Consider the following 27,903-nt stretch of genomic DNA (forward strand, 5'->3'; position numbering starts at 1 on the left):
TTCATTCTACCAGCTGGTCTGTTCTTTCATTACTGCTTTTATTTTTCCAAATGCATAACAAATCTTGCTGGTTTTATACATCTATTTCCTTCTCCGCCTTCTCCAATTCCATACATAACTGTTGCTCTTATATTTCTAATAACCATTTGCTTTACAAGAGCCTCACCCTTCAAACAGATATTCTGCTTCTTCTTACCATTCAGCTGTTTGTTTGTCTCCACCAGAGGCTAGCCTCTTTATTCTATCTGCCAACACCCCATCCCTTCCTGCATGCAAAACTGGCAACATTTTGAACACATCTTTATTTCTTTACTGAGTTTCATCCATATCACCCACCACAAATTCCGCATTAAGGACATCTCCAAAATGTATCCTTTCCCAAATGTTCATAGCATTGAAGTCTGTTTCATCATAATTCTCTCACCTCGACATTTGCTTCTTTTCTCTCACTTAAAGGCATGCAGCTCCTATCAACTAGGACTGGTTTTTAATACCTCTTTTAGTTCCCTTCTTATGCTTACCTGCATACCATCCATGTGATTACCATATACCTTCAAATTACACTGCATATTTACTATGTCATTTATGTATACACGTTTGCATAGTTTGAAACATATTCATGGCCTGATCTCACTCCAGAGATGGCCTTCTATATGCTCATCTATGCACTATACTTCACATCCTAGGCATCACCCGTGGTCAATATCTTGGTGTTCCCTCCCTGTTACTCGCTCTCTTCAAGAAATGTATTTTCTCAAACTCTATTGCTTTTTCAGTTTACTGTACGTCCACTTACAAACTGAAAACTCATTGTTGGTCCTTTGTTTTCTCTGGCCACTCACTTTATTGACCAGAGCTAGTATTCCATGATATTGTAAATGCATCATCATTGCTTAATAGCTACATCATGTTCTTAAAATCTATTAAAGATGCTTTGGTTAAAATACAAAGCATGGTAAAATATATATGTGTATGTATATATATATATATATAACAATTTAAAAAACAATTACCTTTGACCTTGCTATTTCACCACCGTCATCATCATCTCCCATCATGTGCATTTCTCTGCTGTTCTTCAAAGAGTGACAGACCAAAACCTTCATGCCTTGATGTTCATCCTGAAAAGATGACAAATTTACTGATACATATCGAATTATTTTTGTTACATAAAGAACATTAGCATAACAATAATATGTAATTCAATAATTCCTCACACGGTATCAAATATTAGCTTGCCATTGTCATCAAATACTATAATGTACTAATGTCCACCAATGCTGGCTCGCATGTACATGTATCATAATTTCATCAAAGGAATGCTCAACAACGCTACAGACCAGATGTCAAGGAAGGCCATCAAATGACAAGTGTGGTTGTTGTAATCCATTGGATGCCAACATTATGCCAAGAACAAATCTATTAACATCATTATGAGCTACCATCATGACTGGGATGACAACTACTATGCTCAGGATGCCCATAAAAACCCAAGTATGATCACAGTATGCAAATAAGCCAGGAATTCCCACCAGGATACCTGGGATGCCCATCATCATGCCAGAGATAGCCAGCATAATGATACAGATCTTCATAATATGCCAAAAATGCCCACAATACGATAATCCGTATTTCTCTCTGTGATACACACCATTGTGCCAAGGATAACAGATGCTTTTGCTGGATGGACATCAGTTATGCCAAAGATTGCCACAATATGGTAGGGTCAGCACTACTGTGTATGAGGAGGTTTCTATAATGGCAGCAGGGGTTACAGTGTAGCAATGCCACTATTAGGTCAGCACTACGGCTGGAATTGGACATCTGTGGCCAACAGATGCAAGGTTTATACCACCCTACAACAATACAGGCAGACACTATCCTCTCAGACACTCACCGAAGGACAAGCAAACACTAACAGAAAGGCTAAAGTCAAATGAAAGCCCAGGGGAAATTATATTTACCCTGGTTAAATTGACGGTTGTGACAGTGTGTTTCTTTCTCAAGTCAAGCCCGCCTCACATACACGTCGTTTAGGAGGGTAAACTATAGGCCCCTTTCACTTGCATGCATGATATGTGTGCAATATTCTGTTGCACGTGTCCTCTACCTCTGGGAGGATTTCACATCAAAAGCCTTCAAGGATAAGCTGGGTCCGGTGGCTGTATTACACTGTTAATGAATTAGATATTGAGCGATGGGGTACACATCTTGCATTTTAAGGGGAATGTTGTGTTCACTTCATGTAAAATGAGTACTAGTGTTCAATTTACTCAATATACAGGTGCATGAAATTCCACAATTTGGGGTGCGCTACAGATAAGGGTCTTCCTCAACAATACCACCAACCTTTAATTTCTGAATGAATGATTCAGGCAAAAGGCGTTAGAACATGAAGTGCTGTTACTGCTAACCTCTAGAAAACGTGGAGAGTTCAGCAATAATGTGGCATTTTGAAGCCTTTTTCTCTAGTAACAATTGGTGTGTGCTCAAAGACAGCTAATAACAGGTGCAAATAAGTAAATTCCACGAAAAAATGTTTTGCAATCTACTGTTAATCTTTTATTATGAAAATCTATGGTTGCATTTGTCTAGATGTAACTTGACCGTGATGACACTCTTGCTTGAAGAGAGCAAAATGAAGAGCTGATATAAAGATTCTGTAAACAGTGATGTAGTTGGTAATACCAACAGCTTCAGTTACTGAGTGTAGGCGCTCATTATCTCATGTTACATGTTACTCATCCTTACAATCTTGCATTCACCAACTTATTCTTGCATTCACCATTCACCCAGCCACAATAAAACATGCACACAAACTCAAAAAGTGTATGCAAGATAAATTAAAAGAATAAAAGTACAAAAAAAGAAAAATGCTGCCATTTAAATGAGGCAGGTTTACACTAATAAAAAATATACGTGGTCACCTTCAAACTTGACGGCTGATGCTGCTTGTTTTTCAACATTGAAAGTGCACTTGGACCGCCAAACAGGCCTCAGTGCCAGTGCTCTGACCCTTAAAAACTGTATGTGTAATTGGTTTAGACACAATTGACATAAGTCAACTGACTTATAAGTCCCTAGTATATGGTATTGGGGTACCTATGGCCTGTCGGTTAAGTGTACCTTGTGGACTGATGCACTTATTGTGCTGCCATGAGTGTGATAAACCAAAGCACGACTCCCAGCCTCGTTCGTGACTGTGGGGTGCCTCCTTCCTCGACGCAGTTCTCGTGCCGCATCAGAGGCCACAACGCAACAGCGGTGAGAGTAGCTCGGAGCCCAAGGGGAAAAAAATTAAGATCTTGCAGCCCTAAAAACCCTGGACTGGGTCACAAAGGCTCACTGCTGGCCCCACCCGATTATTTGATCACTCAATTGCCGTAGTACTGGTAAAACTACATCGTTTGTGGTACCACCGCACGTCTTAGCAGCTGCCTTGGTACCATCACTGCGCCTGGCCCACTCGTGAAGGAGGGGAGGCACAGATGTACATCAGGACGGTCACACCGGTGGCAGTAGAGATTATAGGCGGCTATAGGAGTAATGGGGAGGGGCTTTGTCTGGCTGTTATCCTGCGAATGCTATATTGACAGATTGGTGGCACAATTCTGGTTTTCTTGGCTCTCTCTTTCTGTCCCCTTGTTTCTATTGATAGGGTTTGGTGACCATTGAAGATCCCACGGTCCCGGTTCTTTTAGCTGAGCAACTCTCTTCAAGTTGTGGAGGCAGGACTTCAGCCCATTATTGCTTCTCACAAGAAGCTTAACAAGCAGCTGAGTTGGGTGCCACTAGCCTGAATTTCTCGTTTTGAGATCGCTATTGTCTCTCTGCAACAGCCCTTTGACTCGTATGGGTGAAGGTGGTGGCTACAGCAAGACCAGGGGGAGGAGGCAAGTGGTCGCCGTCATTGTTTGCCTGTCCTGTTACTGTTACTGTTGCTACCATTGCTCTGTGGACTTCTTTCTTCTTTTCCCAGTCTGGATGAGATTTACTGACATTTATTGACATTTAACATATGCCATGAAGGCGAAGAAAAGTCTTCTAGGTCAAAAAGAGGGGAATAAAATATGTTATGGCAAATAGTTTATATAAATGACAATTAATTCTGAGTGTTAAAATATTGCCCAATGCCTTTATGATATCTACTTTAAAAAAGCGGTCATGGCATCTAAAGGCTGTCTCCGCCCCATCCTCCAACCCTAGACTTTGCTTCCTGAAGTCGCACCAGCTCCGATAGGAGCATTACAGCTGGTCTTTTCCGGCTTGGGAGGAAGTGAGAGGGACAAACACACTATTCAGGTACAGCACAGCCTATAGCAACCCAATGGAAGAAACTTCCAGTGATAGTGGGTTACATGCACAAAATGGGATTAACCAGACAAAAAGCGAGAATCAAACAGCAGCCAGTTAAACTGACGGCTGTGGCAGCTTGAGTGGGAGCTCAGCCCTCCCATGAGCCAGGCAGAGCCTCTCCAGGCAAGAGGACAAGAGCTGGGCGGGATGCAAAACCGGGGAGGCGGTGACACAGGGCTGCTGAGATTAAGCTGCCAGCCTGATATGCCTCTAGGGCAGAGGTCTTCATACTTTTGTAGGTTGAGCCCCCCCCATCTGAATTTTTCTAAATTTAAAAAATGTGTTTTTACCCATTTTATATATTCTTTTTTAATCCCTGCTGGAGCAGTATAGATTTCAGGACGCCCTAACTTATAAAACTTGCACTTTACATAAGACAGCCACGGGATGCTACTGGCTTTATCCAGGGCAACACAGTCCCGTAAAATCTGGTGGTTCAAAGTCAGCACAGGGTTGAGCCATGTTTTAATCCAACAAACTAAGGGAGCCAATCTTAGCGAGTCAGTCACATACCGCAGCCCCAATTCCTGATGGATAGAAAAAGTTGGGGTTGATTGGGGCACAGACAAAAGGGTGCGTAAAAAATTATTTTCAGCCAACTGCACCCCTATCAATTGTTTGTAGCCCCAAATAGCAGAACCACATGTAGCAATAGCCAAACATTTAGATCGATAAATAGCGAGAATTGCTTCAAAAGGCCTAGCTCCCAGCCGCTTTGAAAACCCCAATAAGGCTGATGTCGATCTGACTACTGCATTTTTATTTGCTTTAAATTGGGGGAACCAAGAGCATCTGTCGTCAAGCAGGACCCCCAAATATGTAAAAGAGGACACTTTGGACACCTCAGCACCATTGCAAAAGAAAGTTCTAGCTGTTCTGTGTCTTTGGCCCATTATCGTAACATGTGATTTAGACATATTCACCACCAGCTCCAAGGATTTCATATGGGCCCCAAATGCATCCAGAAGTCTCTGAAGCCCTATAGCAGTTCTTGATAGCAACACGGCATCGTCCGCGTATAAAAGGACTGGGACAGTCTTGTTCCCCACACAAAGGATATCCAAGCTGGCCTTGTCCAGGGTTTTATCTAGTGCATTAATGTAGAGAGTAAAAAGTAGGGGCGCCATAATGCACCCCTGGCGGACTCCTCTGCCCTAAAAGGAGTCACTGAGCAAACAGCTGATAATGTTCACAAACATGTCCGCGAGTGCGCTGCGTGTGCACAACATGGGGCAGTGAGCAGCTGTTGTAAAACAATGAATGATTATGCAAAGGACAAACAATTCGCCTACCTCCACTGGCCTGCCCTTTGCTTGTTGTTTTCCGTGAGTCGTGCCCTGCCGATTGCACAATTGTTTTTGACAAATGATAAAGGTTTCCAGAATTATTCAAAACCTGTGCAACGTGGCGCTCTATTATTTGGAAAGTTGCTTTGTGTAAGTGATTAATAACTCAGTATTAAAATACATTAAAAAAATAGTCAGGAGCCTCACATCTAGATGCAAATGAAGCGGAGGGGAAACAAAGGTTAGCACTTCACACATACTTAAGAAAGGCAGCTTTTCACTTTGTTCAGTCCCTGTTTAGGAGATATGCATGCACTGTAAGAATGTCAGGTCTTTCCCAGTATTTACACACAGCAAGTTACATTTATATAGAGCTTACTACACCTGAGGAGGCATTGAAATAATTTAAGTACCACTATTTTTTCCTGTATCGCCCTACTCATACCAATGCAGGATGTCAGAATGCTTTACATCAACATGCGCATATTACATGTACAATACATTATATAAGTTTGTAAATGAATGTACAGGATGTGTTACATAAAACTGGGAGATTGCACGGTGTAGAAGGCACATATCTTCCATAGCTAACGGTGCTATTATCCTCGCAATGCGCTCAAACGTACACATGATAGACCTGCTAAACATATATGTGAGGGCTTTAGATCTGATGTCACTTCTTGTGATGCCACTTCCTGTAAAGTCGTGGCTTGTGATGCCACTTTCTAAGATGCCAATTCCTGTGATGCCATGCGCCGTGATGTCACTTGCATACTGCCTAACTGGGTTAGGCACTTCTTTTTTAGGACTTATGCCCTGAGCAGGTGCATTCAATATGTTACTTGGATACGAATGCACTCCTGTTTTGCTCGGATTCCACAAGTTTCCATTTTCCTCCATACTTGAGGTTTCCAACACTGATAGGTCACTGATCCTCTTCTAACAGAATAAGCGTGTCATCTGGGTGTTGTGGGGGGTTGTCACACCTTGGTGGCTGAACATGCATTACATCAGTTTGCAAGCTCACTGTATGACACTTTTTAATCTCAGACCAGAACATGCTTAGATCATGAATCCAGAGGTGCAAAGAATGCAGAGTCCAGTATTCTCACTGTCACAGACCTCACTCTGTATTTTCTGAGGCTTGCAACTCTTCCACTAAAATTCAAACTCTGCGAGACATAAGTTCTTGTTGCCCGCAGGCCGTAGCTTTTGAGCCTTCCATGTCTCTGGGTAAGTCATTTGAAACACTTTCAAATTTCCACCATGCCATTTTCAACACTTTCAAAGTCTTCACAGTCACTGGTGCAGGTGGGAGTTGTGTTGCTTCGCATGTGAGAAGTTCTTGCTATTGCAAACAACAATGGCGCTTTTTGCACCAGCGTTATTCACACTGCTGCAGTGGTGTCCTTTTTTAAACAATAGTTTTGCTGTTTCTGTAATTTAATTGACAGAACATCGGTAAAATTCAAATAGCCTAAGTCGCAAATAATATCTGCCTCATTCCTAGAATGCACAATTATTAAAACTCTGCCTGCATAGGAGCATGATAAAGGTATGAGTCGGTCATTATTCAGGAAAACACTAGATTGCAGCATTCTGCAGTTTAATGTTATCTGAACTTGCACCACTTTTCATAGAAAGGAGACAAAAATGATCATTAAATTATAAAAGTATGCACGTCGTGCCCCATCGGTTTCCCCTCCCTCCCACTCCACTCCACTTCACCCCCCCCCGGACTTCGAGAACAGGGTTTCACTGAATATGTGCTCGAAGGCTGTAAATAACAGGGCAATATACTAGTAAAAAAGCCCTTTTCACATACCTGTTGACGATGTAAAATGTTCCGAGGAGAAATCCTTCCCAGTGAGGCTGTAAAACACAGGATAACCTCGACAGCAACCAAAGAAGAATAGGTAGCAAGCACAAGGCAAATGACAGGAGTGAAAAATCGCCACACTACCAAAAGGTAGTAGTATTCAGGAGCTTTATGCCGACAAATTTCGCAGCACTTCCTGCCCTGGACAATGCTGTCCCCCCTCATTGGTGGAGCGTCAGTGGTGACATACCTATGTGCTCATTGGATGCTGTGCTCCAATGGAAAAGCCCCATTTGAAAATAAAGTAGAAATGCAGGACGCAAACATACCTGTGACGTAGGAGTGGACAACAATGAAGGTGAGATTTTAGGGTGGAGTGCGTGCCCCCCCCCCCCCCCCCCGAGATGGTGTTGCGCCCCACAGATTGAAGAACTCTGCTCTAGGGGATGCTGCTTACAGGGGAACGAAAATATCCGGCAGCGCTTAATCCGTGAAAGCACATTCTTTAGAGACAGCACAGCCTAAATGATTAGCAGAACACCCCCGTTTCAGCAGCTCTGATCGGAGCACAATGGCTGGTCTTTTTTGGCTTGGGAGGAGGTGGGAGAGACGAATGCCGCAATAAAATGCAAGCAGCTACGGGCCTCAAGCACACACAGTGTAACACAGACAGGGCAGAAAAAAAGGTAATAAAATAGTCACCCCACGAACAGATAAACACAGCCAAGCGTAATGCTACTGTAATTAGTCCCTGCTGCCTGGGAGGAACAAAGAGAAAAGTAAGGACCAAAAGGTTGGACTGACCACTAGCAAGCAAGGATTTTTAAAGGAAACTAAAACAAACAAATGAAAAGCCGGGGGATGGCTTTAAGCCTACAGAGAAGTATACTAAAGTATACAAGAGGTAGTACGCTTACGCTCGACCTAAGGAGGAAAGAAACTACGATCCACACCTCTGTCCGGAGCGGGCTAATTACATGTGGAAGGCCAGCTGCTTCTGTGCAAACAGTTTAAAAAAAAGAATTTCATGTTTTCTTTATACGGGGTCTCCATAATGTTTGTACACTGGCGGTTTGTTAATTTTTTAATTCCTCAATGCCTGCCACTTGCAGCCAAGCTCACCACTACCTGCTAAGAGGCCTCTGCCTTGCCGCCACTGATTGGTATTCACAGGCTACCTTATTAGCGCTGACCCCAGCAGGCCCCGTCAGATGATGCCTACATTTCTATCAGTGATCCGGCCTGCTAATGCACATATTAACACCTCGTGCTCAGCTATTAGGCATTCTAGAATGAACACAGTGCTGCTTTAAACGTCAAGTACTCGCACCTCTTACAGTATCCCCACCCCCTTAACATGCAACAACAACTACTACCACCTGCTGCCTTGTGCTTCTACCTTAGTAGTTCTCCTAAACAGGCCATAGTGGTGTAGATTAGTAAGAGGGGCGTGTCGAAGTAACCCAGGGAAGGAGTGAGCCTGTGGCGCACAGTTTGTCAGTATTTTCCTGTTCATAATTTCTAAATACAGACAAAGGAAAAATAGTTTTCCGTCTGTATTATTATGTAAAAATCTATTTAAATGGAAAACTGGGAGCCTTATGTATATTCCTAGCAAATTTCATTTAAATCCGTTCAGCTGTTTTCGGGCTGTGTCAAATACTGTAGTCTACGGAAAATGCATTGATGGAAAAATGAGTTTTGGCACCCCCCCGCCCCCTTTTTTCTTTGCACCCCTTAACGATTCACCCCAAAAAATTACATCATCACAAAATGTAGAAAATGCTATAGGTCTGGAAAGTTTTGTGGTGATTCATCATACAGGTGGCAAATTATTAGGCAAAATCTGAGGAATTCCTATCCCTGGGAATACTAACTATAACTACAGTGGCAATCAGATTTAATGGGATTTTTCTTTTTATCTATGGTCTTTGTTATGTATTTGATTCTTGCATAATCACGTGACCATAAATGTGTCTTTTAGTTATTCATGTAGAAATTCTGAAACTTTACATATACAATCTAGTTTACTTTCTGGGCTTCCTTGCTATGTTTAGTAGTATTGTGCAACATATGTAGCATAAAGTGAACAAAAGCCATCATTCATTTTATAAACATTTAAATTAATATTTTTCCTAGTGGAAAATGATCATGTCCTCCATATAGCAGTTTGTATAGATCACCGCTTCTTCAGTTTTCCATTTTGTTACACAGGAGTGCATAAGGAATATGGTTTGGCTTGTTGGGCACAGTTTTCTTTTGTGAGCCAAATAGAATGCAGAGAAAGCTTATGTTGATTAAGATGTATTTTATTTGTTATGCATTTGCTTATTGCTTTTCATTAGCATGTGGCCATAAATGTGTCTTTCCGTTGTTCATGTAGTAAATCTGAAACTTTCCATATTGTCAGACTCTAATTACGGTACTCAAACTTACACAGGAACAGAGATGCTAGTTCCCAAATCCACCCGACAGCAATCCAGAGCTTAGTGTGACAAGTCTCTAGAGTGGCTATCTAGGGGGAAGGGGGAAAGTGCATAAAATAACAAAATAGAGAAGAGACTGCTGGACGGACTCCTGAAGGAAGCCGCAGAACAGTCTTCTTTTGCTGAAGAGATAACCTGTAGACAAGAGTTATTGTTATCATAAACTTTTAGTCCTTAACCTCTCTTATCTCTTAAACCCCTATTGCCTTATTTCCTTACCATGCCGATTTCAGAACTCTGCTTCTCTTCTATTTCTTTTCTGTGTGTGCTTTTATTTCCTTAACTATATTCTTCGTCTGCAATTAAAAAAGAAAAAGCTATAACCCAAGGTTTATCTGCCTCATATAAATCTTTCTCTCTGAGCTTCACACTTACTTTCCTATTTTTCTTTTTACTCTCTTATGTCTTATCTTCCTTGGTATCTGCCTTAATTCACAGCTTCTTTTTCTTTTTGCACACCTGTAATATAGTTACATTTATCTGTTAAGAGCTTCTGCTTTCTTTTAAACTAGATGTTATCTATTTTAATTTGGTATACTACTTACTGAGTTTGAGGTCTTTTCCTATTGGTAATTATTCATCTGTGTGTATAATGCTTTCTTCTCTTTTCGTGGTGGTATTTCACTCTCTGTACTTAGCTATTGTTCGACGACTTATTTCTGTGGTAAGTATGGTTTTATCTTATTCTATTATTTGTAGTTGCTCAAGAGTTCTAATCTATATTGCAAATCTCTCTTCGATTTTTTTTAGGACTTGTCGTTACTACTCGTTACCTCTGTGAAGAATTACAGTAAGCCACTTCCCTCACAGTAAGTTCTATGACTCTATAGCTTTCGGTAATTTACTTCAGTTCTCTGACGTGACAAATATACACTCGTTAACTTAGCTTCATTTTTCTTGTTCTTCCTTCAGATGCTCCTGTTGACGCTGCTTCCTCTCCCTGACAACTCGGTGCGAAATCTTCACAAACTAAGATTAGCTGTTCTCCTCAAAAGTCACTTTACTTCATGGAACTCGGATTTCGAACTTGTATCTACTGACTTCCGAAAGCCCTTCAGGGTAGGTTCTGAAAAGCCTTCGAGCGAGAACTGAAACACTTTTAGTCAGCGCGCACTGGAATGCGCACCTGACTCTCTAGAATTCTTGGTGAAGTGCGCAGTTCCTAGGCAGCGCGACCCTCACCTAGGATTCCAGCGCGTTCTCTGCCAAACGCTAGAACGCTAACAGCTACTCGGTTCTGGTGGCCTTTTCTGGCGCCATTTCCGAGTCAGCTCCACCCATGTACCTTCCATTGCTCGGGGTGTACAAACTTTGAGTCTTCGATGCGCAATTAAACCTATCTGTAATCTTGGGTTCCTGACACATATGCAGACTAGTTTATTTTTTTGGGCTTCCTTGCTACAATTAGTAGCATTTTGCTACATATGAAACAACAGATATCACTCAGTTTATTTGCCTTATAATGTACCAACCCACTTACCCAATTTGGTTGCCCCATGAAAAAAGATCATCTGCATACTATTTTCTTTATTCCTGTCAATGTTTGTGTAAATCAAGACTGCCGTTTTTGTGCTATGTTCCGCAGCAACACGTCTATGTAAAATGCATGAAGGTCAAAATATGTTTTGGAACCCCCTTTTTAACTTTGGAACCTCCTTAACAAATCTCTGCAAAACTTTCCATCAATCACCAATGTACAGCACAGAATTGTTTAGGAAAGTTTCATGGAGATTTGTCTAACGGCTGCAAAGCAATTAAGGGCCAAAAATCAAAAGAATACCTATCTCTGACAACCCAAATTATAACTACAAAGTGACTAGCGCCATTCTGTAAGTTAGATATATCCTATCATATATATACACATACATTTTAAGCAAATATATATATGTACACACACACATATATATTTGTGTGTAGGTGGCCCCACCAGCTCCATTTGTGGTTCAATGAGTGCCCCTTTAAAATTCACTTCTTGTGAAGCCAATGTAAAGAACTAGGATTAGCAATAGAATGACTAACTAAAACTACATGCCACTAAGATTCCCTCTCATTGTGCCTTTCATAAATACATGGCTTGTTAACAGAGTGTGAGAAGTTGGCCTGGCATATGCTGGTCACTAGTTATAGGGGACACCGTGCACCAGTCCAATTCGACTCTTAAGGTGATAGGTTAAAAGACAACCTTTAAAGAAAGCTATCCTAGTGGTAGCTGTGCAGAGCAGCCTTCAGGCTAAGTCTTGAAGGAGTGTTAAGCTATTGTGTTACCATAGATAACCTCTTGAATAACCAAATGAAAGAGTAGTCCACACAGGTATATATATAAAATATATGTATTTATTCTAGGAATAACCCCACTAGTCTCTTTATGAGGCTAGACGTGAAGATACAATTCAAACAAGCATTTATAAACACAATAAATAGCACAGGAATCACAGGGCCCCAGGGGGGGGACCAAACCATATATCAAAAAAGTGGTACAAGAACCACGACAATTCTACAGACAATGCCTAGGGCATTTAGGGTTGCTGGCCCCTTGTGAAACCACCCAAGGTAGTGAGGAAGGGGACCCACGGGAGACGCGTACAGTGGCTAAAGCTACTGTCGGGATCTCTATTAAAGCCTATGGAGAATGTCGCGGTTGAAATTTACAAGTTTAAAAACACTTCTAGCAGGAGTTCAAGTTCAATACTTTAGAGTTAAGCTTTTGAAGGGCCCACACCCACGAAAGTACCGAGGTACCACTGTTACCTGCCCCAGGGAAGCCGGGTGCATAGGTCGTTTTCGATGTCGGGTCGCGGGCTGATTTTCAATGGCAAAACGTGAAGAACTGCTGCTAGCCAAAAGCGTTGTCGTGAAGAATGAAAATGTAGATCTTGTAGAGAAGAGCCTGAAAGCAGAGGGGACAGAGTCTGGGTCACGGCACAGTGACCAGGGGGCTCAAGAGAAGGAGCCCTTCAATGTCGGGTGCTTCCAGGTGAAAGAGATGTAGCTTGGATCGTCAGCCACGGGGTCCAGGAGGCGTCAAGGAAGGCCATCTTCTGGAGGGCGACTGTCCCACGAAGAATGATGGTCGCTGCGGTGTTAGTGTCCAGATTGGATCCACTAAGCCTTGGTAACCGCAACCCACGCAAGAAACACAAAGCAGCTACTGGTGCAGACCCACGAGGTCTGAGCGAGGTCTCCAGTGAGGAGACTGAAGAGCAGGCCTGGAGCAACCAGGGAAACTCTTGGAATCGAATATTGACCTCCGCTAGGGCCCACAAGTCGAGAGACAAGGGACCGCAGGAGGCAGCAATTTGGCGTGCGTAAAGATGCGCCCACGGGTCGCCGGAGCGGGCTAGGGCGTCGATCTTTGGCACAGATGATGCTGAGAGGTTGGCTCAATAATGGGCCAAAGCACAACTTCCCCACTGGTCAGGGACGAGTGCTATGCAAGAGGTGGCCGGTGTCCTGGGGTATTGGGGATCTCGGCACCCACGGGGTCCACGGTGCTGAGCTTTGCTGTGCACACTCACTGGCCTCTGGGATGCTTGGAAACCCACCTCAAAGTAGGAAAGAGTCGTCAATGTCCGTAGGAGCAGCGAGGTTCCAACCGGGTCACTTGCAGTGTTTCAGGTGCCTGCCAAGCAGGGGGGTAACTCCTTTACCCCAAGGGAGATTTCTTCCTTTAGCTGTGCGGCAGCAAGTCGAAGGTCAAGACTGTGAAGTTCAAGAATAATCTGAGGCTCTGGGGACCCAGTATTCACCTTTATCCAAAGATTAGGGGAGGGTCCAGATCAGAGTCCACCAATGACAGGTCAGGCGGGAAAAGGGTGGCTACACCCTCTCCCCTTTGTATGTTTCCCACCTGGGCAGGGGACAGGATGCCCCTGAACCGGTTCCAGGTGGTGTATGCAGAATGTAGGCACTGTGGAAGCCTACGTGCAACTCTGAAAGGCATCCTATGGTGCACCCACCCAGTTCCAATCCACATAGTCTGTCTGGGGAGGTGGGAACACCTCCCTGCAACAGGATCCCTATTGTCCAGCTGCCGTGGCTGGAGTTCTGCCCAGCAACAGGCAGCCAGAGACGTGTGGGTGGCGGGTAGCATCCATTTTGTACTACGCATGCACTTTTAAATTGGTGTCTAAATTCTGCCGCTTTTCCCATATCTAGCAGGGGGGAATCATGCCCTCAGTCCCATGGCTGGATTGGGGGTATGATTCCTACATGTTTACACAGAACCCTATCGTGTTTGGTGTCAGCCATTCTCAAGTTATCACGCTATCGTGATATACTTATAATGCGGTTAAGAGTATATGGTATGGCTACACTACAAACAACCCAGCAATGATTTTACGAAGGTTGCAGAGGGGCCCTACTCAGGTAGGGGTCCCCCCTCACACATATCTCAGCACCCTGCCCTGTAGGATTAGCAAGGCCTGCTTTAGGGGTGACCTATGAGGATATATGTGTTGTATTAAGTGGGATAAAGGATACCTATATCCCTGTAAGGAGTGCAAACACCACCTTACCCAGACTACAGTAGTGGTCTGGTGGTGTCATTTGGTATGGCTGTCCTAGGGGTGGCACAATAAGTGCTGCAGCCCCTGGTAGGCCTCTGAGGGACCCATGCCCTGGGTACCATCTACAAGGGGCTGATAGGGTGTCCTCAGTATCCAATTGGAAGGTACCTAGGGTACTCACATCAGTTTAGAGAAGAAGCAGATAGGCTGGGGTCCTGGATAGCAGGATCCCAGCCAGACTAGTCAAAAACCATCCAAATACCAGGCAAAAAGTTGGGGGCAACCATATAGTCAGATTCCACCTTCCTACACAGAGTGCTCCGGTGTTTATACAAATACAATTGTTTCTCTTGAGAAATAAGTTCTGCTTTGGATTTTATAATGTTATTATTCAGAAATCTACTAGTATCTTCGAAAATGGCTTTCATACTGTGTGCTGTAAGACACGTCCTTACGTTGGACATCTGGGTGTTTTTTTATAGTCTCTTCATCTACATAGTCAAAAGCCTAGGCCCAGACTGTTGGTAGCGGAAACAATTTTTTAATTTACTCATGGATTTTTTTTATGCATCTTCAATAATTAACACTTTAGGGAACACCAACATGATAGGTAGTGGATATAGCAGTAAGGGCCTGGTTCTGAAGAAAGCCATAAACCTTCGGGGGTTTCATTTTGATTGAAACATGTCGACTTAAGGACACAATGGAAAATTACTATGTTTTTACCTTTACTCAGGGAAACCTAAAAAAACATTATTTCATATTAGTTTGTGTTACCTCAAATGTTCCTCAATCCTCTTAACATTTAACAGACCTAGGACAGCGTATTTTGATATAAGCTGCTGTTTGGTCACAAGTCACCCACGGGGTCACCAAATAAGTACTCCCATTTGGGTGGCTACCCTGACTAAGGATAATCTTGGCCAGGTTTGGGCGACGGTCCAACGCCCTTAAAAAAAGGAAGATACCTGCCAGTACGACCATAGGTTTCCCACATAAAATACACAAAAGGCGTGAAGGGTAAAATTAACTAGTGTTTCTCCAACAAGGGGCTATTATACTTGCCATTTCAGTATATTCCGTAAGGAGGCAGTATTCCTCCTGCTCCTATTTTTTGTAAGCAATGAATATTTATTTTTTTTTGTTAAAATTTTTTATTAGAAACCGTTGGTACACAGTAAAATACAGACAAGGGCCTACAACCACCAGGGACGGCCGCTATAGAGCCCGAGGGCCCGCAGTGCAACGCCACACATTCAAATGAACCAGAGGCAAAGCTCCCGGCAGTTCGTGGGCACATGTAACAGGCCGTGGCCATAGGCCAGTAGCAATCGGAATAAACAGTTTCATTTTTTATTAAATATAAAACACACTCAAGGCAATGAGAGTCCGAAATAGCAGCGTGCTCTTCCCAGGACGGGGAACAACGTACAGTGTCCAAAGCAGTTCTTGTCTGGAAGCGGTAGAGGGGGGCAACGGGAGAACAAAGCATGGAACACACCTCACACCATCCCGCAGAATGCGTGGCTAGGGGGACAAAGCAATATCGACCTCTAATGGCAGAGGCGGGGTGCAGATACGTCCTCGATATAAATTCCATGGACCCCATACCTTATTCCATTTCCCTGGCTTGCCTCTCGCCACATACACCATCTTTTCCCTAAACATACACCAGTCCATATTCTCCTTCCATACCTCGATCGTGGGCGGCCTCGGGGAGCCCCACAGCTGTGCAATGTTACGCTTAGCCACCATGTACCCCAAGGTCTCCCACTGCGTCTGTGCCGCATTACAATCATTCGGTTCCCAGACATTCAACAAACACCTCCTAGCCTCTGGCAACAGAACAACGTGCGTGACCTCCTCCATTACGGTGTGGATACCGTTCCAAAATCGCACAACCTCCGAACATTCCCATAAGATATGGAGAAAGGAACCCGACAGGCCACATCCACGCTTACACAGTCCATCCATCGAGTAACCCATACGCAGCAAACCGGGCCCCGTGACATACACTCTATGAAGGATCTTCAGCTGTATTAATCGTAAGCGGGCCGGGATCGCCACCTCTTTCGGGGAGGCCACCGCCGATACCCAGTCCTCATCGTCCAGTTCCAAGCCATCGCCCGTCCATGCCTCCCGCAGACGGAGCAGCAAGTCCGCGCGATCATTAATGAGTTTCTTATAAATCAGAGAAATAGTGCTGTCGGGCACGTAGCCATCCAACACTCTATCCTCCAGTGGGGAATACTCGGGGATAGCAGCAACGTCTGGAAAAACCGAACACAGCGCATGGTAGAGTACTTCCGGTATGCTCAAGTCTATCGTTTAATTTATATTCAGTTTTAAGCATTTCAAACGTTTTGAAAGACCCCTTCGCCCAAAGATCACCCACCTTACATATACCAATCATATCCCATTTCTCAAAGCCTTTCGATCTCCACAAACAGCCCAACCGCCCAGAGGCATACAACGGCGTCACCCGAGTCAAGCGATCCCTCCACCTCATCGCAGCATTCGCCGCGTGCCACACACGTACCGCAACCTGCGTGGGTCCTGTCAACCGCGTGTCCGGGGTCACCGAGTACAGCGCCCTATTATAGTCCCCACCCGGGAGCAGAAATGTATCCATCTCGAAGGCCGGATTCAAGGCAGGACCGTATATCCCGTGGTTCACCGCCGCCAACTGAGACGCCCAATAGTATCGTTTAATATCGGGGAGGGCGACCCCCCCATCGTACCAAGGGAGCGTCAACTTGGCGAGAGCAATCCGCGGCCGCCCGTCCCAAAACAGTTGGCGCTGAAGACCCTCCACCTCCCGGAAATAACGGGCCGGCACGACATCTAGAGTATTTTGCAAAGCGTACAAGAAGCGAGGTAGCGACATCATTTTAAACAATGCCGCCCGTCCGAGTGGCAAGAGCGGAAGTCGTCGCCACCTCGCGACGTCGGCCTTCAATCGCTGGAGGGGAGGGAGAAGGTTTCGCTCATAGCGGACCGCGGGATCCAGTGAGATAAAGATTCCCAAATATTTGAACCCCAGGGTAGCAATCTGGATAGGGCAATCCCGTGGCAGGAGGCGGGCCTCACCCGAGAGGACGTAAACACACGATTTGGCCCAGTTGATGACCAGGCCGGAGTTGCGACCAAAGGAATTCAGGACGTCCACCAATACAATTAGCGACTGTCGGGGAGAGGTGAGATACAGAAGGATGTCATCCGCGTAAAGGGAGACACGGTCTTCAAACTCCGGCGTCCATCTAATGCCTCGCAACGACGGCTCCCAACGCAACCAGGCGGCGAGAGGCTCCAGAGAAAGTGCAAAGAGAAGGGGTGATAACGGACATCCCTGCCGCGTACCTCTCCCCAGTGCGAAGGGAGCCGATACCCTACCATTCACCACCACCTGAGCCAGAGGGTCAGCATATAGTAATTTTACCCAACCAATAAACTCAGGGCCGAACCCAAATTTCGCCAACACGGCCCAAATATATGGCCACTCCAAAGTGTCGAACGCCATAGTAGCATCTAAAGATGCCAAGATGGCCGGCTCACGTATAAATTCCGCTCTAGCAAGCACGCCGTGCAACCGCCTCAAATTTAGAGCGGTATTCCGATGAGGTATGAAACCGGACTGATCCTGATGAATCAAGTCGCCCACGACCCGAACCAGTCGATTAGCCAATACCTTGGCCAGAATTTTGGGTTCTGCGTTCAACAGCGAAATGGGCCTATAGGAGGCGCAGCGATCTCGCGGCTTCCCCTCTTTGTGTATCACAACTATGTTGGCGAGGCGTTGGTCAGGGGGGAGGAAGCCCGCCGCACGTGCCGCGAAAAACATGTCCCGAAGATGTGGCGCTATCTTATCGGGACGCAACTTATATAGTCCGATGGGAAGACCATTAGGACCCACAGCTTTACCCAATGCGATCGAGCGAGTGGCCAGAGCGATCTCATCTGACGACAACTTCGCCTCCATCAATACTGCATCAGCCTCCGATAGGGTTGGCAATGCAATGTCTCTAAGCAACAGATGAGAATCCTCCTCCGAACGCACAGAAACCGGAGAGTAGACCCCGCGGAAATGAGCCGCGAAGCAGTCAACGATCTCCACCGGGTCAGTCACACGCACTCCATCCATTCTCTCCACAACGGGCACAACCCTGCTCGCTCTCTCCTTCTTATCCAACCAAGCAATCAACTTTCCGGCCTTATCCCCCACATCATACAGTCGTCCTTGCTGCTCTCTACTCATCCCTTTAGCGGCTTCCGTGACTAGAGCTCTATAATCTGATTGTTTGAGGCTGAGAACATGCACTTTCTCATCAGTAACTCCCCGCTCCAAGTCCTCCTCCATTTCAGCTATTTCAGTTTCCAGGCGAACCACCTCTGCTCTCTCGCACCTCTTAGCATGGGAGATAAGGGACAAGGCCTGCCCCCTGATCACCACCTTATAAGCCTCCCATAGGGAGACGGCCGACGGCACCGACCCCACATTATCATTAAAGTAGTGATCAGTGGACTTGACCAGTTTCGCGCGGATCTTAGGGTTACGTAGATACCAGGGGCTAATGGGTGCCACTCTCCCCTCTGCCCCAGGGACAACCTTCAGTTGCAACCATATAGGGGAATGATCAGAAATACCTCGGGCTAAATGACGCACCTCCCCAATCATCCCAGCTTGGATCGCCGGCATAAGCATGTAATCAAGTCTCGAGAGACTCCCATGGGCCCCCGAGTGAAAGGTATATTGCGCCTGACCCGGGTGCATCAATCTCCAGCAATCTACAAGTCCCAAGGTGTCCAAAAAGCCACCCAACCAGGCCTGAGCCCTAGGGAGATCCCTGGGGGGGTGACGGTCCTCCAACCCGGAGACAACGGCATTAAAGTCACCCCCCAACACCAGAACCCCCCCAGGGAGTCCCAGGACCAAACGCCCCAAATCAGCAAATGTAGCCGTCTGTAACCCCGGAGGCACATACACAGCGACGAGCGAGATAGTCCTACCCTCCCATCTCCCCACCAGTGCCACATAGCGCCCCCTATCATCGTGAAGCACCTCATCAACTTCCAATGGAGAGAGGTCCTAACCAAAATGCCCACTCCCCTAGAGCCAGAAGTGAAACCAGAGTGAGCGGCAAGGCGATAGCCCCTCCTATTTAGGGCATGGAAGGAGTTCCCAATCACGTGTGTCTCCTGCAGGAAAACAATGTCGGGCGAAATCCGCTTAAAAAACTGCAGCACCACCCCGCGCTTGATCCTGTCCCCAAGTCCATTCACATTCCACGAAAGGATTCTCAATCCCCTACCCCCCATCCCACTCCTGTGCATGACACCCACATCCCGGAAAGCACAACCCGGATAAGTCAGCAGAGAACTTCACATTGCCTTGCGAAACAAACAAACAATCCCCAACAACCCCCCTCCCCCACAATCCCCAAACCACTACTCCCCCCTCCCTGCACCCCTGCTTGAGCCCGAACAGCCCCCCCCAACTCGCAGTGTGCCTGTCGCCCTAAGATATACCACAAAAAGAACCCCAGAAGGACGAAAGGACCCCAATAAGCTCCCCACAACCCCCGGGCATTTGAAGGGCATATTGTGCCAATCTAGGGTCCAGTTGAGCCAAGGTACAAAACGTCACCAGTTCAGTCCATCACCAGGAACCAAGTTCTAGTCCTGCTTCACCAAATCCCGTCCGCTCTCCGCCATCCGACTGTTTCGATCTTGTCCCCGAGGCAGGGCATCCAGCCAGTCTCCAGCCGCCTCCGGCCGGTCGAAAAGGTGGGAACGACCCTGGAACTCAACCCGCAGCCTCGCCGGGAATAACATTGCATATTTCAGCTCCATGTCCCTCAAGCGCCGTTTGACACCCAAAAATCCCAGCCGTTGTTTCTGGACCGCTTGCGTGAAGTCCGGGTAAAAGCTGACATTGGAGTTCTCAAACTTCAGCGGTCCGGCAACCCTCGACGCCTGAAGGATAGCATCCCTATCCCGAAAGTTAAAGAGTCGGGCGATTATAGGCCGCGGGGGAGCACCCACCTTGGGCGCACCACCCGGAATCCTGTGGGCCCGCTCCACCGCAAAGAACTTGCTCAGTCCCTTGGGCGCGAGATTATTGGTCACCAGATCCTCAACAAAAAGATCCGCAGCAGATTCCTCCGATCTTTCCGGCACTCCAATGATACGGACATTGTTCCGTCTAGCCCTGCTTTCAGAGTCCTCAAGTCGACGGTCCGTCAGATCACTGGCTAGCCGCAACCTACGGACCTCCGTCTGCAGGGCGGCCACGTCCACAGTTAGACTCGACGCCGCTTGACTCAAGGAGTCGACCCGCTCGTTAGTTTTGGACAGGTCTGCCCTGACCAAATTCACATCGATCAGGACCGCATCCAGTTTATGAGCCAGGGTATCAAACTGCTGACCCACAGCGGTCTTCATCTCCTCAATGGCGCCCATGACGTCCAGCAGGGTCAATTCTGACGATGGGCCGGAGACCTCCTTAGACCTCTCAGGCGATTTATGCGAGCCACCAGGGGATCCCTTTGCCTGCGCATATCGATCCATGTTATTGACCTGGGTATAGGCACCCCTCCGGGTTGACTTGGGTTTCGACTTGTCTCCGTCTAGTCTCGCCGCCATCATCCGGAGGCCACCAAGGCCGGCACCCGTCTGCACCAGAAGGGACCAAGTAGCTAATTCAATTGGGCACAGCCGTCGCCGACAGTCAGCCCATGTATAATCCGAGAGTCAGGCCAGACACTTCGCCGTACGCGCCCCTCTGAAACACCAGAGTCTCTCGGCCGATAGCAGAGAGCAAGCTTGAAAACGAAAGTGAAAGTGCGGGGTCCGTGGCAGGTCAAGCCCAGCCAGCCGCTGTTGTTCACTTCGTACCCGGGCACTTCACCAGCTCGAGATCGGGACCAAGGCAAGAGCAGGCCGCAAACTTCGGAGTGCAACCATTCCGGGTCCCGGCGTCCGATCTGAAATTGGAAAACGGGTGGCACCTCAGCGCAAGTTCATCTGCAAAAGCCCGTCAAGTAAACCAGGATTAAGTCAGGATAGACGTGGGAGGTTGCGGAGGCCCTCGAGAGCCGTAAGCCTACGCGGCCATCTTGGTTGCCCGCTAGGCTCCTCCCCTAATGAATATTTATTAATGCTATCTAGAGCTTATGGCAACAGACCTTGCCTAATCAATGAAGTAAAATGTATTGTTTTGGCACGCACGTTTAGATCGAGGCTATACTGATACAAGATTACATGATAATGAAAAGGTCGCATGAGTGAGTTGTTCCAATCAAGTGGCATATCAGATAACAGGCAAGAAAGCAATATTTCAATTAAAATGTCTAGCTAGATGTCTCCACTGATGCGTGCGGTTGATCAAATAAATCGTGAATTATTCCAATTTCTATATTGTTTTGTGAAAAAAAGGTTTACATTTGACCACGAAATAGTGATATCAGCAAACAAATCATACAACTAAAAAAAATAACGAATTGAATAATAATCAATATTCACAGTAGTGCAAAGCTTTGATGACCGTTCTTTCACGGAGTTCCCAGGCAGAAAAAAAGTGTTCAGAAAACAAAGTAAGAACAGACTTACGAATCAGGAAGCATTACAAAATAGAACTGAATTAATTCATAAAGAAATATTTCTCCAAACATTTCTGTACTTACGTCGTTGTTTTCATCTGGTTCCAATGTGATAATAACATGATCTTTAAACGCTAATTGGATTTGACTGTTCAATTTGGGTAGCTTTCCACCTTTAGAGAAAAACAAGTCACAAACATTTCAGAGAGAGCACACAGTAACATTCTCAAACAATGGAAGTAAACCTTGGATTAAACGATGCTTTGATTAGGGTCACATGGCTAAACATGTATTTGCCAATTGTTTCCCTGGAACTAAAATACAACAACAGGCAAAAGGAAAGTCAATTGGTCTGGAACCGTTTTCAAGACAAATGCTTTCTTATTGGTTGGTCTGTAAGTGAGTTGATGGGTGGGCCAATGCAAGACAGAGTCAATGTGTGGGTGATTAGATGAGTGAGTGCATGGATCGATGGGTGGGTGCTGGAGAGAGTGCACGACCCCTATGTATAGGGAGTGGATGGCCAAATGAGTGGAGTGATTGACTGCAGGCATTGTTGGATGGATGAAGGTGGTTGTCAAAGCCGTGATGGAGTTCACTGATAGAAGATCAAGTTGACCAGTGAGTTAAAAGATGGATTAAGTGCATAGATAGATAGAGTAAGGGGAAGATTAGAGGGTCCTCTGATGAAAAGATGGACGATTGAGTGGATTGCAAGTGTAAAGATGGGTGTCCATGGATAGATGAGTACATTGATGATGAATAGAGTAAGAACATGAATGGATGATTGTGTGGATTAGTAAGTGAATGCTTCTGAAGGAGATGAGGAGATGACTAAAGGAGTAGGGCTAGAAGATTAAATGCCTATGCACTAACTTTGAAGCAGCATTGCTAAAGTAGCAATGGGACAAGGGTATAGTGATGCAGGTTTTTGGAAAATGTGCCCTTCCTGAAGCGTCACCCAGTATTTTTTCCTTTTTACTGAACCCTATCTTTATTGGCTGTAGAACCCTGTGCACTTTACCCCAGCTAACAGGGGTAAAGTGTTTATGCTCTCCCTTTTGAAAAAAATCAAAATGTATACGCCTCTAATTGGCACAGGTAATGTAATTGTAAGTCCCTAGTATATAGTACAACCTATGCCCAGGTCCTGCAAAGTGGAACTGAAAAACATGCCTCTAAGCAGGCCTCTTTAGCCTGGGTATGCAGTTTTAAACTGTCAAATCGACCTTGCAAAAATAAACCTTTTGCTAGGTCTAAACCATCCTTTTTAACACTTAGATGTCACCCCTAAGGTAGGCCTTAAAAACCCACGGTATATGAAGCACTGTATTTAAAATTAGGACATGTATATTTAATGTTTTCCCTGCCATACCAGTAAAAAACCTCCAAAGTCATTTTCACTGTAGCAAGACTGGCTCTCCCATAGGTTAACACTAGTTTAGACTATTACATTTAATAAGTGCTAAATTCAGTTTGAGAATAGCTAGAAACATATTTCAAAGACTCATTTTGATAGTAATTTAAAATTCAACTAACGTAATGGTCAAGTCGTATTTTATATTGCTATTGTGGAAGTGACACTTTTTACAAAGTTGCCATTTCCTACCTTAAACCAAAAGGCTATCCTGCCAGTATCCAGCTGTCACCGGAACCCAATGGCTGCACCTGTGGTGAGATGTGTATTCCTTCCAGGCCGTGGACAAAGGGCTATGGGTGTGGTGGATGGGTTACCTCCCTTGATAGGATGAGCTGGGAGCTGTGCTGAGCTCCTTACTGAGTTCCAAAGGATGCCTACCATGCCACTGCCATATAAAGCTTGCACCTACACCTCTCTCCCTTTTTCTCAATAGTCAGGCTGGCTCCAAATCCTGAGGGTGGGGAGGAACTGACCAGAACTGGTGTGTGTGGGAGGGAGGGGCGCACAGTCTGGCACTGGGCATAAATGTAGACCCCACAGAACTCTCCTGGACCTGGAACATTTCAGAAAAAGGACTGCCCTACTGTCTGAAGAACCTGAAGGACAACTGGACCTGCTTGCCTTGAACCCAGACTGCCAGAAGTGACTCCAAGGGTCAGTTGGCTGACCACCTGTTTGAGCTACAGGGACACAGCAAGCATACAGAGGCCTCTTTCCCTGCAACTGCACAGCTGACCAGTTCAAACTGGGCCTGCTCTGGACCCTGATGCTACCCTCTGTTGTAGCGAGTCCTTACCACCAAGTTGTGCCTCCCCCAGATCATGACCCTGGTATAAGAGTGTACTCCTTCTGTCCCCACACTACAAGAAGTGGGACTTAGAAACTTTTTTGCCAACTTTCTGCCTTAAGAACCAATAAAGACCGGGGTCGCACGAATCGTCAGTCGGTATCAACTTGCCGGTTTTCCCTGCTAAAGGAGATACGGCCTTCCAGAAAAGTTTCTAAGTCTGAAATTAGAATGTTTCATCAGGACTGATGCCGAGCAGCATCTGGTCGAGGTCTTACAGAGCATGAATTTCAGATTTTTCCCACTCAGAGATTCATCACTTTTGTCGATGACCACCCCAAGACCCTGCTCTTCAACAGCCCACCGTCATCTAGCCCCACTATTTCTCCATAATGGTTTCAGAGTATAAAAGTAAACTTTCCATCGGGACAATCCTGGTCCCTGTATTCAATGGGGTCAGCCTTAACTTTTGACTTTGACCCGCTCTAGCGTGATTAGATAATTGTGGTTGGCGCTTTATGCTTTAACGCTATTTTTAATTCAAAATCTTTAAATTCATATCTATGGTTCTACTTATTGGATTTTAGTTTTTTGGGTGCTATTTTAGTCAATACAATATTCTATAATTTTCAGAATTGGTTTGGGGTTTTACTTGTGTGGTGTGTTCACTTTATTGCTGTTTGAGTGCTGCATAAATATTTTACACATTAACTCGAAGTTTTTCACTCTTTTGTGCCAAGCTACCAGAGGGTTAAGTGCAGGCTTATTTAGGGATGTCAGTGGTTCACCATGACAAGAATTGCGATTATTATGTGAAGTAGGTCCTTACCCCCTTCAAATATATGGCCAATATCTTACAGCGGTTATGTTAGAGACGTGCTACAGAGAAATTGCTGGACCAGGTCAGATATGAAGGCTGAGACATAGTACCATAAATACCACTGTGTGCTTCCACACAAACAAGTTAATTACCTTCGGTATATTTGTTAGTGATTCTGTTTAGCTGCAGATTACTTACCTTTTGACTATTACCTAGGTCTCAGACTGGATCCGGAAACTTTTTCTTAGTACCCCTGCGCAGCAGAAGGTGGCGTTGTGCAGCTCCGTACTTACACAATTCTGCTCCGGAATTGAATGCAGTGCCTATACAGAGGACACTCCCATTTGCTGATGTCAGTTGATTTTCCAGAATGTCCACACCCCCAGACGCGGAGCCCAGAAAGCAAATTGGTAGACCAGTGTGCAGATTCATAGACTTGAGATCTTATTAATGGATGGAGTCCAATCACAGAACGGGGAGGATGGGAGATGGGAGGGTCAGAGAGGAATCTGCGGCTAAAGTCTCTACCAGAAAGAGCGTTACCAAAGATAAGCAATTTGTTCCTCTGACAGAGACTTCTACCTGCAGAGTCCTCACCTTTTGAAAAGATATCAAAGCAATACCTGAATGAAGATGGGTCTGTGATTGAACTCAAATCAGAAAATCTTGCAGGACTGAGTGGGCAAAATACCCCTCTAGGCAGACCTGGCTGTACTAACAATAATACTTCACAAACAAAAGGTGGGTGCCCACGTAATTGTCAGGCTAAACCAGTAGTAGAAGCTTTGGCCTGGTAGAGTGAGCCCGCAGTCCTTCCGGAGACTGCTTGCTCGCCAACGTGTATCAGAGCTTAATGCAGAACAAGATCTAGTATGAGCTGGTGTGCTTCTGTACAGCCTTGTCTTTTATCGCTCCAGTGAACCCCACAAAGAGCTGATCGACTAGCCTGTATTTCCTGGTACATTCTATGTAGAAGCTCAATGCTCTCTTGGGGATCCAAGTGGAATAGTCTTCTCGTCTCCTCAGAGAGGTGAGGTAGAGCATAGAACACCATCAGGGTGATAGTTTTACCAATGATGAACAGCGTCACAACATTCGGCAGTCCGCAGAACCAGTTTGTCTGGGAAGAAGGTGGTGTATGGTGGATTAACACAGAGAGCCTGAAGTTCAGTCACATGCTATGCCAAAGTAATGTTGACAAGGTACACAGTATTGATATTAAGGAGTCATAATGGACTGCTGTGAAGTGGTTTGATGGACTACATATCAATAAGTGAGGACCAGATGGAGGTCCCACAGGGGCATCACAAAAGGAGAAGGGGAAAACACATGTTGCAGTCCTTTGATGGGTTGCATTACAACAAGTGACTTAAAAAATTGAGGGCTGGTCAGGCAACCGTATGAAGTCAGAAAGAGCCGAAAGATAAACTTAAATAGTGCACAAATCAAGGCCTTGACGGGCAAGAGATAAAGCAAATAACAGGACATCAGACAGTTTGGTCTAGATGGGATCAATTTGGAGTGTGCCACACCAAACCACAAACTTGTCCCAACAACAGGCATATGCAGCCTTTGTCGACAGATGTCTGGCTGCCACGGTGACATCAACCACCTCTGGAGGAAAGTCGAAGCGTTCAGCTGTCGCAACTCAATCTCCATGCATGAAGGTGGAGAGTGCAAAGGCCTGGGTGGACGCGACCCTGTTGCTGCAACAGCAGATTCTCCCGGAGGGGCATCCTGATCAGAGGGCAGGTGCTCAAGCCCAGGAGTTCTGCATACCATACGCTACTTGCCCAATCCAGAGCCACTAAAATGACTTGGGTCCAGTCTTCTTGAGAATTTGGGGCAGGAGTGGTATCGGCAGAAAGGCATAAAGGTGTCCCTGGTTCCACTCAAGATGGAACATGTCTCGGAGCATGAGAAGCCTAGGAAACTTCAATGCGCAGAACTGCTGACATTGCATGTTGTTGGTGGTTGCAAACAGTTCGAGCCAAGGTTCTCCCCATTTGTGGAAGAGACCTTGCGCCACCTCGGGGTGTAACTTCCACACGTGATCTGCTAGGTGCCACCAGCTCAGTTTCTTCGCCCTGATTCCTTAGTGGTCCAGCCATTTCCAAAGGTGCAAGGCCTCATGGTACAGGGTCTGTGACCCCCCCACGCCTTCCAGTTTTATTGCAGTACCACATGGTAGCAGTGTTGTCCATGAGCACCTGTACCAGCCCCTCCTTGATGGATGGCAGGAAGGCTTTCAGGGTCATGCAGCTGGCCCTCAGCTCCAGAAGGTTCACCTCTCTGACGTGGCCGCCTCAGCCTAGAAATGATGCATCAGTAACCACTGTCAGCTTTGGTTAGGACAGGGGGTCTGTCATTGACCCAATTGCACCATTAAATATATTTTGCAGTCTCCTCCAAAATCTGAACCAAGTCAGAGACGTCCCCTGGATGTGGGGCACACTGGGACTTCAAATCCAACTGCAGAGCCCACACCTGGCGTGCTCGACAAGCAGGATCAAGGGGGCCATCAGTCCCAGCATCCTCAGGGGCACATCACTGAACTCCACGACCAAGGCTGAAAAATCAAGATCCTAGCCTGAATGTATTGGACTCTCTTTCCCGGGGAAAGGCACAAAACTAACGAAGGGGAGTGTCTAGGAAGGAGTCAGGTATGACTTTGACACGTTGATAGTGAACCTCAAAGATGAGAGGAGGTTTGCCGTAGTCTGGAGGTGGTTGACAACTGCTTGGGCCAAGCTCACCTTCCACAACCAGCTGTGAAAGTAGAACAAGAGACGCACAGCTGACCGCAGTGAAAGCAAATGGCTTCTA

The 27,903-nt window shown here is 45.9% G+C and overlaps 1 protein-coding gene across 5 annotated transcripts in view; it reads right to left on the reverse strand.

The window, feature by feature from the left end:
• Positions 1 to 27,903, reverse strand: part of RIOX2 (ribosomal oxygenase 2) — a 766,429-nt gene that overhangs the window by 55,963 nt on the left and 682,563 nt on the right. For all 5 annotated transcript variants that reach the window (XM_085622446.1, XM_085622442.1, XM_085622444.1 and 2 more), the window contains 2 exons: positions 22,135 to 22,223; positions 1,014 to 1,121 (listed from right to left, as the gene is read on the reverse strand). In XM_085622446.1, the coding sequence (XP_085478572.1) occupies positions 1,014 to 1,121; positions 22,135 to 22,223 (197 nt within the window). The remainder of the gene's footprint in view (positions 1 to 1,013; positions 1,122 to 22,134; positions 22,224 to 27,903) is intronic.

Source organism: Triturus cristatus, chromosome 8 (assembly GCF_964204655.1).
Source record: "Triturus cristatus chromosome 8, aTriCri1.1, whole genome shotgun sequence".
Lineage (NCBI taxonomy): Eukaryota > Metazoa > Chordata > Amphibia > Caudata > Salamandridae > Triturus > Triturus cristatus.